Below are 17,053 nucleotides of genomic sequence, written 5' to 3'. Positions count from 1 at the left end.
TTATTTTACGTTTTTAAATAAAATAATGCATGTTCTTATTTATATCGTATTTATAACTTATTTTTCATGTGCGGTTTATTAAATTATTTATACATACTTACAATATATATATATATATATATATATATTTATATTATACTGGATAAATATAATAATAATAATAATAATAATAAATAAAGAAGTTGTTCACTAATTTTGCTTAATTAAATATATTATATTTACTATTGCAAATTCATATTTGTTATAAATATAATAATTCTTTTTTATTAAATATCAAATCTATGAAAACAAATTATTGCACATAATATCACTTAAAAAGAAATATATTTTATTCTTGTCCTCCCTATTTTTTAAACACTTAAAGATGTTTGAATTTAAAACATTATGCGTCCAAACACGTATTGTTTTATCTATTGAAAAAGTTTAAAATTAAAACATTTTTAAGTGTTTAAAAAATGGAGATAAGAATAAAACATTTTAATATCTTAAAATTAAACACATTTTTTTAGTGATATAAATAAATATTGTTACAAATTTATTTTATTTAATAAAAAGAAACACAATAATAATATGCGATAATATTGTCTTAGCTTCGGTATATGATAATGTTATCTTTGCATTGTTGTGCATTAAAATAATATTATAATACTCCAAAGAGTATTTCAGGACAAATACTAATTATGTTCATAGAACCACAAGTTAAATACAGGCATATCACTATTACGGAGAAATTTCATTAACCTTACTTGACTCCGTAAAAGTCAACTCACATATATGACATACAATAATGTAGCAATCTAAATATTCAGTAGTACTAATTTATGAATTATATTTTTTCTAGCAAACAATAAATAAGAACGAATTTTTTTTTATTTAATTAATTATTTAATTAATTATTATTAATTTAATTTAATTATTAAAAAAATTTAATTTATTTTGATAATTGTGAATTCATATATAATATCTTAATATTTTAAAATGATATGATTAAAAAAACTTCAAGGTGATACTCACTCGATGCTGGACTGAGCTAGTAATGCTCGGATCGATTTCGTCGGCGGATTTTGACGTCTTCTGACATAATTTTGTTCTTTGTTATTTTCGGTACGTTTCCACGAAATCTAAGAAAGCATCAGACGGATGATATGATCTGATCGCGGAACAAGGAATTAAGCGTTTTCCACTACAATCTTTTCCGCACTGTCAATAGAGAAACATAAATGAAACATACGCGAATGTCAGAAAATTGATCTTATCGTCACGCAAATGTATGGATACTGACAACGTAAAGCATTGAGCTTATGCAGAAATATAAAGTCCGCAACTGTGTAGAACGATAATTACTTGTGTAATGCGCGTTAGTATACAGAAGTTAATCGCTGATCTCGAACATAACAAAAAACGTAGTCATCAGTTATGGACAATTTAGAAACATAAATACTTTTTGATAAAATCTCTTAATACTATAAATTAAAATATTATGTAATGTTTTTTATGTTTCTTAAAAATTTTGTAATATATTTTGTTAAAAATAATTAACCAATAAAAATAGTATTATTATAACGTAACAGATAATTTTACTTGATATATACACGCATGTTAATAATAGATGATAATACGATAATTAAGTAAAGTATTTAATTTCACAAAAAAAAGTTTCATTTATAATTTGCAGTATTACTACACCTCCTATATCAAGTTTTATACTTTCTAGATTTTCTTTTTTTTTTACCTGGAAAAATTTTTATTACAACCCTTTTAGTTGATGAAAGTTTGAAACTTCGCTTTATTTTCTCCCATCTAATGCTACACCTATTCGTTATGCAATTTTGTGAGTTATATCATAAAAATAACTACAACAATAATTACTAATAATAACAATAATCGAGATGGAGGATCATTTGAGATTAAGAATTATACCACATATATATTGACTATTTAACTCATTAATCAATTTGTTCTTTTGTATGATATGCGAACTATAGTTAGTGATAATTTGAAGTTATAAATACTAAATTATTGCAAATTAAAAAAAATTTTTTTATGTTTTTAAGATAGATAATTCTCTATTAATGAGAAAATCATAGATTTATTTGGATGCAAGATAATCATTAGCTATATTATTTTAATTAAAATTTCATTTTTAAAAATAACTTTTCATATTTTACGTTTAGATATATAAAACGCATTTTATGTGAGAATAATAATTAATTCAAATAATTTTTAGATGCCTAATTATTAATCTATTTCTAAATATTTTTGGAATAGACAATTCTCTCATTGTTCTCTCACGCAGTTCTTCGTAAACCAGCGCATAATTTTCATCCGCGTAATGCAACGTTAACTACTACATCATTAAAAACGAGCACACGCTTACCGTCTTTCTTGCTCGATGACGCTATCATCTGTCCGAAATTATCTCCTTCACGCTTAAGGAGCTCGACTCATCCCGCGCTCCGGAAACATCCGGTATATCCTTGCCGTTCGCGTTTTCACCCTCGTTTTCAGTGGATTCCGGGCGGAAAGCTCGGTCGGTCGGATTCATGGAGGTGGATTGAGACATGCCGGGGTGTGGCCGGGCCCAGGGATTAACCCCTGCTGACAGCCAATCATATCCGAGACAGCCCCACCAGGCGGATGACTACGAAACCCGGCTGAAACTGTCGCACTCCCTCGCCGTCTCTCGCAACAACCCCCACCGCTAATTGCCTTGGCTTTAATATCGCATGTGGAATGAAAGCCAGAGGAGGAAGATGAGGAGGAGGTGGCAGAGGAGGCAGCAAGGGTAACGAAGGCGGTGAAGAGGGACCAGGGAGGATAGTAGCGTTGGTTGTAAGGCAACAGAATGCTGTAGAGTCCAGGAAGGGAGAGACTGCTTTGTATGTGTCGATCGCAATACCTACGTTCCTGGGCTGTTCAGGGTGGAAGGGTGGAAGGGGGATGCGTATGGCATTATGCGCTCGTGAATTTTATACGTGCGTCCACGCCTGTGCGGTAGCGATTGCACGGTTATAGATCATTCTTGATATGGATTCAATTTGAGAACAATAGATAGCACGACTACTATTTACCATCGAAATTGATATTTAGTTAGTTAATGATCCTCTCCATGCCGCGATCAGCAGGTATTGTGAATTCGGTTAGTTTCCGCAGTTGATAGATTTACTGAACCGATCAATGATTGATGCAAACAATGTTAACTTAATGGATTCATGGATGCGACAGTCAAATTTAGTCATGACTAGAATAATGACATTCAAGGATGTACAGTGTGATTTTCGAAATTACTTAATATAAATAAATGGATAATTTTTTCCTTTTATTTGTCAATCTTCTTATCAACTCAAAATTTGCATAAAAAATATATTTGTTAAAAATACTTAATAGAAACTATGTTGTAAAATAAAGAATTAAAAGGGTCTTGTTGGTTAAATTTGTTTTATCAAAGATTTGTTTAATCTGTCTGCATATCGAACTAATTTTGTTAAAATGAATAGAAGTCTTGCCTGATCCTCTTTGTCTTATAATATTGGCTCGTAAGGGTGGCTCTTATAAAGCGGAGCAATTATTCGGGTAAAATACTCCACGAAATTTCCGTGATAAATTTCAGGCCGTAATAAGGGTGAGTCGCAAGTCATTTGGGCGGCGATCAAGAGGGTGGGTATCGAGCTTCAATAGAAATTCTTTTGGACCCCCACTACGAGCTACCATTTAATTTATTCATTTGTCGCCAATTTCACCCTGCTTCTGTCTTCCTTCACACACACATACACATACACAAACACACATACATATACATACTCTATCTAAAAACTGATAATTATCAGACCAGTACGCATTGTGAAAATAAGACAGCGAAGAAATTAACTTAACGATGCACAAGTTCTTTCTTTTCTAAAAATTTTACGTACGTGTAATTTTTATTTTTTAAAAGAAATTACTACATGAATTACATGAATTAAAATATAAATAAATTGTAATTAAACAATAAATTTCTTTATGCATGTAATAATGTATATGTTTTTTTTTGTATGTGTAAAAATATTTATATAAATTTGACATATATAATTATTTACATTTTAACAAAATAATTAAAAAATCTCTTAACTCTTATAATTCATTTAATTTAACTTAAAATACACAAATATAAAAATATATATTCATGATATTATAACAATTTATAGAAGATTTAGATTCTTTATTTGATGAATAAAAATTTGGATTTAAAAGGATTAGATTATTGGTGTTATAATCCCTTATAGTAAAGCAATTTATAGCAAGGTTTAAGTAATAAGAAATATACGATGCAATTATAAATTGTTTGTAAAATAGAGAATAGCTTAAAAGTTGAATGTAAATTTGAAATTTATAGCTCAATCTTAACTTCATAATGGCTTTTCGAGCGTAAAACTTTTATTAGAGGTGTTATTCACGCGTATGCGTACATTATGGCAGTTGGAATACGTGAATTTATTATATTATTATTATATATAATAACACCCATTATATTTAGATATTGTAAGTAGAATTCTACAACATTTTTTATACACATGAAAATAATTTTTACGTACAGGAATACATATGTTAAAAAAATTGTAATTATGAAATATCCAAAGATTTTACTCTCTTATACTATACACACATTAGTCACATTAACGGATTGCAAAAAAAAATATAATTAACATAACATTTTTTTAAATTCGAATAAATCAGTTCTTCTCTTTGACTTTAAAGCACCGTGTATTATTAAGATGATATATTTATTGTCATCAATAAAAAGATAAGGCTGTGCGTGCATGAAGTCGATATGATGTAAAACCTCGACATAATTAAGCTCTTGCCCTCGAGTGTAACCTCCTTAGAGGTTTTCCAAGGTACTGAAATTCCCGCGTACCCGTCAACGTCTAATGAGGGGATTGTGGATGAAGTTTCAGATTGGCATGAAGCAATTAAGGAGGACTTATTTACCTCGACATCTTTAGAATATATTAATAATGATGGTCACCATTTTAGTCTTAATTTAGTTATATAAAAACTGTAGATAAATATACATATACATACATTAAAGTAGTAAGTTAGCAATTTTTTTCTTTTTACTAATGTTTGAAAATTATATTTTTTATTTTACATTAATATTTTAGAATTCAATTCTTTGCTATAAAAAGGAAACTATACGTTTTCAATAATAATATATTTTTAAACATAATTTCACCAATTATGTTTATAATAAGTAAAAATAAATTACAGAAACAAAGATTTATTTTTACGTGTAATATATGTAATATATCTTACATGAAAAATTCTATCTATAAATATTTCAAAAAATATGTCAACAATATTCTAAATTTCTTCTTTTGGTAACAGTTTTCTACAATTAATTTATGTTCATTATAATATTACCATCTTTGTGTAATTAGCTCAAGAATTCCTCGAGTCAGCGCGAAATTTCGTAAGATAAATTGCGCGAAATTCCTCCCAATAATCCATAGCGAGTGAACTCTTCGATGTTAAAGACTATCTCAATCCAAGACGAGATAAGAAAGATCATCCGAACAAAATTAAACTACCTCATCATCATTAGGACCTAATTACTAGAAGGTCTTGAACGCGGATGACATCGCTGACGAGCGGTCGAAGCAAGGCGCTAACTACGTTCACGCACGCGCTCATCTTCGTCTCCACAGATACGCTTTCTGAGAAGCTTGGTGTCAGTATCAGCATCTTCAAGTAAGCTAGTTGGTCTAGGCGAAAGCTTATTAATGGGTGCCTGCTAGGTGGGACGGAGGAGGTTTTCGCAGAACGACGATGAGGAAGAACGGGTTGTGAGTCGACGGAGGTGGATGCTGGCTGGATAGCTCGAGATAGAGGGTAGAAAAAAGTAACAGACTCCCCGCAAATAACCCCCACGATGTTCGCGGTAGGCGTGTCCTGGACACGGGGTGATGGCAGAATCCGGCCAACCAGAATTCGGCGACGACGTGCGCCCCGGCCTTCTCTCGTCGAATGAAAAAATATTGACCGTACGAGGGGGTATCCTGCGGTCCATTTGGGGGTTGCGGAGGTGAAACATAACGGTCGACTGATTGTTAGGGATGGCGAGCGGGCAAGGAGGGTTATGAGGCGGCGGGTGAATACCCTCCTCGTCACGTACGGGATCATTAGCTGGATATCCTTGGTCCCGTTGGCCAACCCTATCCGATAGCGGTGATCCTCGTGCTTGACATCATTATCCTTGGATGCTGCAGAGCGCCAACGCGGTCCGATCATACTTCGTCGAAAGCGCTTTCGTAGTTCGGTCTTCCGATACTGCTACTGTTTCTTCTCGTGCTTTTGCCACTTCCTTGCTTTTATTTCCGTTTCGTTCATATTTATTCATCAATTTATTCACCATTTGACAATCTGAGCAACTTACAGTTATTCAATGAATCTGCAAAAATGTGACAGTGCGCGAATTTGTTGTTTATGATGGGATAATAATTAATCGATAATAAACATTGCTGTGATGATAATCTAATGACTTTCGATTTTAACATTGTGTGTTTTAAAGATTATGAATGACAAGTTAATGTGACTAAAAGATGATACAATTTGTATAAAATACGTAATAAATACGTATTAGTATTTCTGATTATAACTCTGACAGTGATCAATTGATGACCATGGTGAAAAAGAAAAATTAATTGAATATATTTAGTCGATCGCCATTTCTGCAGAAAGAATTTGTGATAAATGTTTATGCAAATAATATAATATTTTTAAGAAACTCGAATTTTTTTTGTGTGATTCGTTATCGAATTATTTGTATTCTTTGAAGTCAAATTAACATCTGTGTTATGTAACGATAAATATTAATAAACATTTAATGCTAACCGTGGCTATATGATTGGAATATATTATCCATATCAAGAAAATATTGAAGTAAAATAAGAATTTCAAAAATATTTCAAAATGGAGACGAATGATCCGTCGGGTAGACTAACTGCGGAAGACTTATCGGATTGCATAAGTGACAGCAGCCATTCAGAATCTCAATTAAGAGCTTTTCAAAGTTATGAGCGCATCAAAGAGCTGAATCTGTCTATTGATAAAACCAAAGAAGATGCATCGACGGAATCGAAAGATTTTCATCTTAGTCTTGAAGATGGCGATAGGACGTCTCTCCGATTCAATGAATTTCCATGTGAAAATCCGACCAGAAATTTGACTATGACATTGAATAAAGTCAAAGATTTCGGTTACTCCGCCAATAATTTGACTGAAATTAATTATCCATTGGAGAGATTGAACGAGAATGAGGAATCGACTGACGCCGCAACGCTTTGCAGACCAAAAAATTCCAGCGCTAAAAATGTGCTATTTAATTTGCGCGAGACGAAGCAAAGGAGTCCTCATGCGTCGTTATCTTCCTTAGATAGGTATAGCAAGGATCTTAACTTTGTGGTAGAAAAGGAAATAAAGGACTTCGGCCTGCTCAAGAATTATAATCTCGATCGCATGAAAGAGTTCAATTTTTCTCTAGATAGAATGAGGGATACTCATATTAGCAGTTTGGCCCTTGAAAGATTGCGTGGTGGTGCTGGTTTACTAGAAAATTCGAGCATGTTAGATCACAAGGAATTTAGGAACTTGCAAGTACAGCCGAGGAATCCCGATCTTGAAGCAATAGCTTTAGAGCGTATGAGACGCTCGCATCTACTTGGTACAGAACTATCCGCGCAAAATTTGTCAACGCAAGTGCCGCATTCGCATTCGATTACACACATGCAACATTCACAACAACAGCAACAACAACAAGCGAAGTCCTTCACTATCGACGCAATCTTGGGGTTAAGGAACAATCAGCGAGAAAAACGAAATCAACAGCAACAATATAGAAAACATCAGGGTATTTATAACATTTTTTTAAATTTATTATATGCCCAGGTAGCAAGCTACGTCATTTTGTCGTCATTTTAACGTCAACTTGCTACCAGAATGTGTATTAACTTGTCTATTAATTCTGACTTTTATTAATTATACCTTTTTGTTTATACAACCTAATTAAATCAAAGACGAAAGTTATATAGAAATATTATTTAAATTACAATTAATTAATACTAAATAATTTCTTTTTAAAGTTTCAATGTTTTTAAAATTTTTTTAAATTTCAATGTTAAAGCAGCATATTTTTAAAATTGTTCAATTAATTCTTATAACGCAAATTCTCATAGGATGTTATTTATTTGTCATAATATTTATTAGTGACTATACAATAAAAATATTCTATGTTATAAGGTAAACAAGTAAGAAAAAAGTAAAAATTTTTTAAACAAAATTAAACATTTAAATTTGCTTATTATATGTAAATAAAATAAATATTAAATATTAGTATGTTGTTTTTACATAAAATTCAAAGCTTTATTTATTAAAATTAGAATCGCAATTAAGATAGGAATTATAATTTAAAATCAAAATTATTTTAAAATGAAAATATTTAAAAGAATTGAAACTTGTAAAGAAACACTAATATTTTCTCTAAATATAAGAAATACATTTAATATTTTAACAAACTACTATACAATAAATGTATTATTTAGGCTGCGTTCTGTTTCACACATGATGCATCGTTTATTCTTGTTATTCACAGAAAGTTAAACAAGGATAAATGATGTATCATGCGTGAAATGGAATACACTCTTAATTGAATAAGAAACAATTGAAATTCTATTATGTATACAGTATGATAATCGAAAACGTATAACTAACTTCAGAGAAATTTTAGTTTCTACTAGAATGAATGTGTCAAATATCTAAATCTTCAATGTCAAAAAGAAAGTAATAGTATTCAAAATTTCTTAATTTTAAATACAGGTATAATATTTTTTTTTGTGGAATCTTCTAGAATATCTATTAATATATCTTCGGGAATTTATTGATGGATTACATTTAAATGCACATGTGCAACTTAACCTTATTACATACTTTTTTATTACTCATGTAGGATACCTCATGTTTATAAATTTATTAAATGTATAAATGTTGATTACGTTATTATATTTAGCACAAATTGTTTTTCACAATTTAAAAACAATTTTTGCATGTGTTTTTATTTAAAAAGTGTATAAATATTATCCATCTTTACTTAATTGTAAATCATTAAACAGAACAAAAAAAATTGAGATATAATTATTATTATTATGGAAACATAACATGCGAGTAATTACGTTAAAAAAGACCAGAGTAATGTAAGATTATATTAAAATGTATTATATATTTTAATATAGTAATTTAACTTTTGTTGCAGAGGATATAATTAAATATTATTTGTTGTTATTTTACATGTTTACTTGCTATTTTCTCAGGTCAGGAAAGCTCAACAAAGAGCAATAGTTCGAGTTCTAGTTCTGGTGGAGGAGGCAAAGTGAAGAGGGTGCGAACAATTTTTACGGCAGAACAATTGGAACGACTGGAAGGTGAATTTGCACGTCAACAATACATGGTGGGCCCAGAAAGATTGTACTTGGCTCACGCACTTCGACTGACCGAGGCTCAAGTTAAAGTCTGGTTCCAAAATCGTCGTATTAAGTGGCGAAAGTTGCATCACGAGCAACAGAGTCAAAGAGTGCATGAATTCCAGCGCACGTTGAACTCTTCGTTGGAACACGAAGACAGCAACGAAACTGACAAATGGTGAAACAGAAAATCACGATCTATGCATTCCTAGATCGTGACTGTCACCTTGTTCCTTCTTTAACTACGCCGCTCTATCCTTTTAATTTCATTAACCTAGGAAGCCGAGAAGTTATTCTATGCGGATGTAGTTGCAGATGAAATTTCGAATGTGCAATCTCCTGAAGAAGTATAATTTTATATAACTTCTTGTAAAATATCCACGTCGCATCTTTCTTTCGTCACTCTCATCTCTGTGCTAATCATCTTGTCAGCTCTTAATATTGCATTATAAAATTCAAATGTTCTTTGAAGAAATTGTATTACAAATTGTGACGAAGAGAACTGTGTATCAAAAAAAAATATTAATATTATAGATTGTGCTAAAGTGAGTTTCCTATTTCTTAAAGCATTTCTTTCATAGTTTAGCTTATAAAATTGCCAAAATAAACCGATATGACATATTATATTATACGCGATAAATACGACAAGATTTATCGTGTTCTTAAAAAATTGTAAAAATATTTGTGATCAGCAAATTGCTATAATTAGAAACAAATTACTTGAGCAAAATTTAAACAAAAAGAATAATTAAAATAATAATAAAGAATTGTGCCAAAAGCAAATAGTGAAAATAGAAATAGAATAAACAATGAGGAACAAAATTTGAAGAAAGTGAAATATAATGTTTGAGAATTAAGAAATTACAAATATAAAGGTTCATTTTTGACAAAGTTTAAATATCTATACAAGCTTTCTGACGAGAATGGAGCAAATTGGAAGATCTAAAAAGTACATTTCACCACATACGTCTACGTGGTCTGCTAATCAAACTATTGATGGTAGAGTTCTACCTGATGTATATTGGAAATATACACAAAGAGTACACAATCAAGATACCATTGATAAGAATACCAGGTAATTTTTAATAAATAACAAAAGTTAAGAAACATTCCATATAATCTTTTTTATATATATATTGAAAATATTTAATTAAAATTTTTTGCAATGAATACAACTCATAGTTAGTATTCGAAGATTTAATTTTATTTAAATTTATGTTAAATTTTGAATTTAAATGCATAACTTTATTAAAAGTATAATTTTAACTCTTTTTTGTATATAACGCCAGGGAAAAAATTCAATCAATTCAATCAAAATTCAATCTTTCATAAATAGATAAAATTGTATAAAAGTGAGTTAAAAATAGTTTTGTGATTTTTAGACGTCAACAAAGTCCTATGCCAGAATCGATGAATTATTATTCTTCCGCAAATTCTTACAAGACTTTAAAACATAACGCTTATCCATACTCAACACATCCGAAACAATCTTCTACTCTTCACGCGGAAATACCACAGCGATACCAACAGATTACTACAAAATCTGCTAGAAATAAAGATCGTATTGATAATGTTGATGTTATAAATAAAGATCGATATAAAACTCAACAAGAAGATGAGAGTAATACAGAATATATCGATGATGAACTAGGAAATTTTACGGAAGATAATTTAGAAGAAAACGCTGAAGAGGAAGGTATAAAATGTTATTTAATTTATCTTCTTTTTTACATAAAACTTTATTACGTTTAAAAAATTATTAAATATAAGAAAATATTAATAAATCTATATATATGATTCAAATATGTCTTTCAAAGAATATAAAAGAACTAAACAATTTTAATTATTATTATATTTATAATAAACAAAAGATGGAAAAAGATGGAAAAAACACAAAAAAAAATTAATAATAATATTGAGAAATAATATTGGGAAAATACGAAAATTTTTCTATAATAAATAAGCTATTTATTTATAAAATAATTATATGTTTAAAATGATTAAAAGCAACATAATTATTGACTGCATTTAATTTCTTGAAATAAAATGTTTCTACAGTGAAGAACAATCGATCTCTTCGAAATGATAAAAGAATCGAGGAGTCTATCAATAAGGAATACGATGAGCAGGAAGCAGACGATGAAATAGATGAAGAATCTGATGCACCTGCTGAAACACAAGCTACACAACGCAATGCAGTTAAAAAAGATGCATTGTTGCGAGCACAGCGAATGCGAATGATTAATCAGCAACAAGATCCACATAGAATTCGTTGTTCTCAACAACCACCAAAACTGTATCCTGCTTATCATTTACCAACAAGGTTTGTAATATAAATTCTTAAACACGAAAAATTGTTTTATTTAATTTTTTTTTAATAATCGATGAATTTAATGCTTTTACAATTGGAAAATATAATTTCTTATTATCTATTTACTAAGATCAGATACTTATAAACATATATTTTACTATGCTTGCTTCATCTAATTTAGTTAATTCCAATTATTCCTCAATTTATGCTAGTTTAATCGCACTATTGCGTGGACAGTCCATTCAAAGCTAATGAAGAACTAAATGGATTGTGCACGACAAAGTAACAATCGCTAGAAATTAGAGACATAAACGCACGTTAAACAGGATACATTGTAATTAAACAGCTTAATGATAAATTATCTGTATTATGCTTTTGGTTTGATATTCTCTTTAATCATACATATTCTATCATCGATACGTCAAATTTCTGCGAGGTGCCTGTATGATTAGGTACTATCATAATGCACATGAGCGCGATATCCATGAAACGTTGTCAGAGGAAGATCTGTACACGGCTCAAGCAGTGAAAAATTCTCCTCGAAGATTATCTATGGGCTATCAAAATTGGATTCCGCAAAAGAATTCAACAGATCGATATGACACAATGGCTTCGCTAACTCAACCGAGTCACCGGACAAGACCAGAAATAAAGTCATTTACGGAGGCAGAACTTGCTGATAGAAGAAAGTGTAGTCGTTGCGGTACTATCTCAACCAAAAAACCATCAACTTCAAGAAGGAACAATTGTAGATTCCAGATTAATCCTCACTTCTCGACGAAGACTCATTTTGGTAAGCTAGCAACATTTAAAAAAGTACAGTAATATTAACTTTGATTATTTATCATTACAACCATTACCTTTTTTAATTAATTTTTAAAATTAGTTTTATATTCATTATCAAGTTTTTGAATTGAAGTCTTAAATTCATCATAAATTTTTATATAAATATCAATATTTATAGTATTCTTTAATTTTCTTACTATTTTCAGGCGATGATGCGGAGATACTCGATCAATCTTGGTGCAGCCATTGTAAGCCGAAACATCACTTTGAAGGAAATATAGGGTCTTGTGAAATTCCACCCTCAGCTTTATATTCAATGAAATCACGACGTCCCAGGAATACTAATATACCATTGTACGAAACGTTAGAAGAAAAACATCCAATGGATGAGATATCGCATGAATTCGCACGGATGCCATCCAGATATATCAAAGATACGCCAAACACTTCACGAGATAGAACCAGACATTCTGCACAGGCAGTACAAGGCGCAACTAGAATATCTGCTCGTTATGATTCTTAAATATTTTCCTAAATTTTATCACTTTTATGAGCCATTGTTAAAGATTAAGAAAATTAATGTTTTATAGATATAAAATATTAATTTTGAATAATTGATGAACATACATGAATTTGAATTCTGTCTTTAAAAATTTTAATATTTTTAAAAAATAATGAAATTTATTTTGTGTCTACTAAAATAACATCTTTTGAAATAAAGCTTTTAGAATAATTTTAATAAATAAATTATTGTATGTTATAATATGGAATCGTCCGACTATTAAAAAATAAAAATTAACTATTTTGTTATCAGTAAAAAATAGGTAACAAATATGAACATTCTTAAAATGAACATTGCGCTATTTTCAGATTATCTGTCACTGAATATAGTCACACGCTAAACGAGAAACGTGATGAAATATAAAATTATCTGATAACTAAAAGAAATATAAAACAATGAAAAATGATATTGCACTTTGTAACACAATCCACAGATGCTACTTCTAGTTACAGTCAGTTCTCTTCTACCGTTTGTCTAACATATATTTTTGTAACTGTCTTTCAAATCGTGTAGATGTATTATGTGTAGTGTAATTAAAAAAGTTATGCTACAAAGGCATGAAAAATTAATTTCACAATGTACATACAAACTGAATAAAATCGATAGAGCTGATGAAGCGATTTAACATTTTTTCTCATTGTAATTTTGAAGAGATAAACACTTTATGTCTTTTGGCACTGGCGCACAAATCTACTGTAAATACGTGATACTATTATATAATTAATTATACGATAGACGTACGCATACATGTTAAACCGAGAATAAACTCTCAATCTGTACATTAAACATAAATGGTATGTTTAATTGATCCCAAATTAATATCCATACCTAAATTAATGTTCATATTATTTTTTATTAACTATTTTCTACATATCTGGATTTAATCTGGATTTTTTTTATGTACCTTGTCAAAAAGTAAAATAAGCTATAAGCACAACAAATATTATTCAACAGCATTTTAATATTGACAAAAAAATAGAATTAGATGAAAGTCTTTTGAATCATGCAGATGTATTTTGTGTAGTGTAATAAAAAAGTTATGCTACGAAGGCATAAATTATTATGAGACATTTTTATGATTACGAAAGATAGACATTTCAAATTTTATGGATAATGTAATAGAAAGAGAATCACTCTACATTTTGTATGAGTTTTTAAATAATTTTTATTTCGCTTGTGGTTAAAGTTAGAAAAGAGGGAATACCTCTTTATATAACTTAATCGAACGTAAAAGAAAAGCTTTGACTGAAGCTTTTATTTAAATATTAATAACGCTCTGTCATATTTACATTGAAAAATGCTTTATTAAATTATAAACTTAATATTCTTATTATACTATCAGAAGTAGATGTTGTTTGTTGTAAAAGAAATGCAATAAAAAAATTTAGATTTTTACAAAAAATATAATTAATTATTGTATGCAATAAAGAAACTTTACATTTACAAAAAGATGCAATTAAATCTGGAATATGTAATATATTTCATAAAATGTATGAACATATGAAGTATTAAATATAATACTATATGAATTTTCTATATGAAAAATTAGATTCTATTGTTTTTAATAAAAAGTTTACAAAAAATGATGTATGTATTAAAAATAAAAAAACTTGATAGAGTTATTGACATAAATCTTAATCTTTAATAATCTTGAAATATTAGCAATCTCAAAAAGTATAATATTTGCCTTGTTATAAAATTTATGAAAGACTATGTAGTAATATGTATTACTAATACACACATAAATTGCATCACGCGTACTATTCCCTTATATAAAAATTTGACATGGATGATGGTTAGTAACTAATATTCGCTCGTTACGTGGAAGCCTCATTGTCACCGTGATAAATTAGCATAGGACCCGTGTCAAAGCATCACAAAAAGCCCTTGATGCACAATCATGTAGACTTCGCCATTACGGAGATACGGAGAAAGATATCAATCAATTCGTAATGTACCATTTTATTACAAATTCCATTTATTCAAAATTAATTGGTACGGCTGTTATTGCTATTATGATATCCTCTCTATAATTAACATCATCATATATACTTTAAAACTCATTATCGGTAAATCATAAATTCTCATATGCATGTGTTTTCTCGAAATTATAAATGAATAAAATAATTTATATAAATTGCTAAATTGTTTCTTTTATTTTTAATTTAGAGAGAAAGCTATTGTACAAGATTATTTTTTAAAATTTAATTAAGGAAAATAACACGATAATTTCATTCAATTTTTGTTGTAATAATCTATAAAATTTTAGAGTTTGGAATATCACACAAACTGTATCGTAAAAAAAAATTTTAACTTTTACATAAAAATAAAACTTAAAAATATGTTTTATGAAATACAGTTAGGTAAAATATTAAAAAAGAAAAAAAAGATAAAATTATTATGGTTAAAATTTTTCCTATCTCCTTTACGTTTTCAGGTAAATTAACAATTTACAAAATTTCTAGAAACCAGTGAATCGTCGTACAAAGAAGCTTTTGCATAGATAAAGCTACACGATGAGATCGAAATCGTCACAAGGCGAAAAAACGAAGGCGAGATAAGCTTCGATATCTCGCGCTACAACCCTGTGCGAGATGTAAGCTCCGCCTATCCCTCGATTACAGCGGGACTTGCAAGAGCCCTGCAACCCCCACTTTCCAGTGGAGGGTATCCCAACCCCTGCTCCATCGTCGTTGGCATCCGCGGCATTCCAATTAGCTCGCGAATCAAAAGAGCCCCACTGCCTTTGTGGGGTCTCACCCTACCCCCAGTAAACTCGCTCGTTCTCTCTCTATCGCCCTATCTCGTTAACCATCCCTTCTCTGTCCCGTCTATCTATTCGCCTTGCTATCTGCTTTATCGCACTTTCCATATATTTATCTTTCTGTCTAAATCACTACGCTCATATACATGCAGTCTTCCACATGGTATTTTATACTTGTTTCATTAGTACATACATTTATAATGCATTCTTTAGAAATATGAAATTAACCAACATTAAAATAATCTGACGTTGCTTATATATTTATTTTATGTTCTGAAAAATCGCTCTTAGTATAAAACAAAAATAAAGAAATTCTAAATTATATTTATACAAATCATGCAATTTATGTTTAGAAAAACAGAATAGTAATAAAAAAATATACAATTCATAATGAATGAATTAAGAACGTTACAGAAAATTTTTTAGATTACTTAATCGTCTGTTTTCTTTGCTTTATAAAATTAATATTTTCATATTCTATGTGAAGTGTATAGACAAAATAATAAAAGAAATCTCTTTTATACTGTTCTCTCTTCGCCTTTACTGTATACGTCTTTTCTTTTTCTTTACATCTTTTCTCTTCCAAGCTTTCCCTTCTTCTGCCCCTTACTGCCCTTCTGCTTATATTCATTGTTCTTTTTATCATTCTCCCTCTCTCACTAAATTGTTTCCTCCTCTTTTGCGTCCTTCACTTGCAGATGGGCTTTTTAGTGGAATAAAACCAAACAACGCTAAAGAGCGGCTGTTACGAGAGAGCTGAGGAGGGATGGATGGGATTAACCGCAGTTTTAATCGTGAACCTTCTTTGATGGGCGAAATTCATATAAACGCATGAGCACTTTAGTAAAACGACCGTATTATGTTGCTCGAGTTTAAATGGTATGCAAATCTTTGAAGTTGGTTTCGAATATATTATAAACTAATCAGTTCATTTATAGAACATACATATGATTACATTTACTAACTAAAATGTTTACTAACGATATTATACAGTTAAGTTTATGTAAAAATATTTATAATAATTGATGATATATATTTCATACTTCATATATTTCATATATATATATATATATATATATATATATATATACACACACACACACACACACACATAATAATATATATAATATAATAATAAA

At 29.8% G+C, this 17,053-nt stretch overlaps 2 protein-coding genes across 2 annotated transcripts; both read left to right on the top strand.

Moving 5' to 3' along the window:
* The first annotated feature begins 6,948 nt into the window (after window positions 1-6,948).
* Window positions 6,949-9,673, top strand: LOC105625967. Its single transcript, XM_012207278.1, has 2 exons — window positions 6,949-7,885; window positions 9,342-9,673. The coding sequence occupies exons 1-2, from the start codon at window positions 6,949-6,951 to the stop codon at window positions 9,671-9,673; spliced, it is 1,269 nt and encodes a 422-aa protein (XP_012062668.1).
* A 741-nt stretch (window positions 9,674-10,414) lies between these two features.
* LOC105618335 lies at window positions 10,415-13,111 on the top strand. The gene is made up of 5 exons (XM_012199881.1): window positions 10,415-10,566; window positions 10,874-11,187; window positions 11,550-11,814; window positions 12,255-12,595; window positions 12,795-13,111. The coding sequence occupies exons 1-5, from the start codon at window positions 10,415-10,417 to the stop codon at window positions 13,109-13,111; spliced, it is 1,389 nt and encodes a 462-aa protein (XP_012055271.1).
* Window positions 13,112-17,053: the final 3,942 nt, after the last annotated feature.

Source organism: Atta cephalotes, assembly GCF_000143395.1.
Source record: "Atta cephalotes unplaced genomic scaffold scaffold00001, whole genome shotgun sequence".
NCBI classification, from domain to species: Eukaryota; Metazoa; Arthropoda; class Insecta; order Hymenoptera; family Formicidae; genus Atta; species Atta cephalotes.
Note: the sequence above shows the minus strand (reverse complement) of the source record. Positions and strands in the feature narration are given on the sequence as shown.

Bases quoted from the DNA above. Each gene is read 5' to 3' on its own strand.
- LOC105625967 (XM_012207278.1), top strand. From the start codon at position 6,949: ATGGAGACGAATGATCCGTCGGGTAGACTAACTGCGGAAGACTTATCG. The intron at 7,886-9,341 runs GTATTTATAACA...CTATTTTCTCAG, and splicing joins ACAATATAGAAAACATCAGG to GTCAGGAAAGCTCAACAAAG.
- LOC105618335 (XM_012199881.1), top strand. From the start codon at position 10,415: ATGGAGCAAATTGGAAGATCTAAAAAGTACATTTCACCACATACGTCT. The intron at 10,567-10,873 runs GTAATTTTTAAT...TGTGATTTTTAG, and splicing joins ACCATTGATAAGAATACCAG to ACGTCAACAAAGTCCTATGC. The intron at 12,596-12,794 runs GTAAGCTAGCAA...TACTATTTTCAG, and splicing joins CTCGACGAAGACTCATTTTG to GCGATGATGCGGAGATACTC.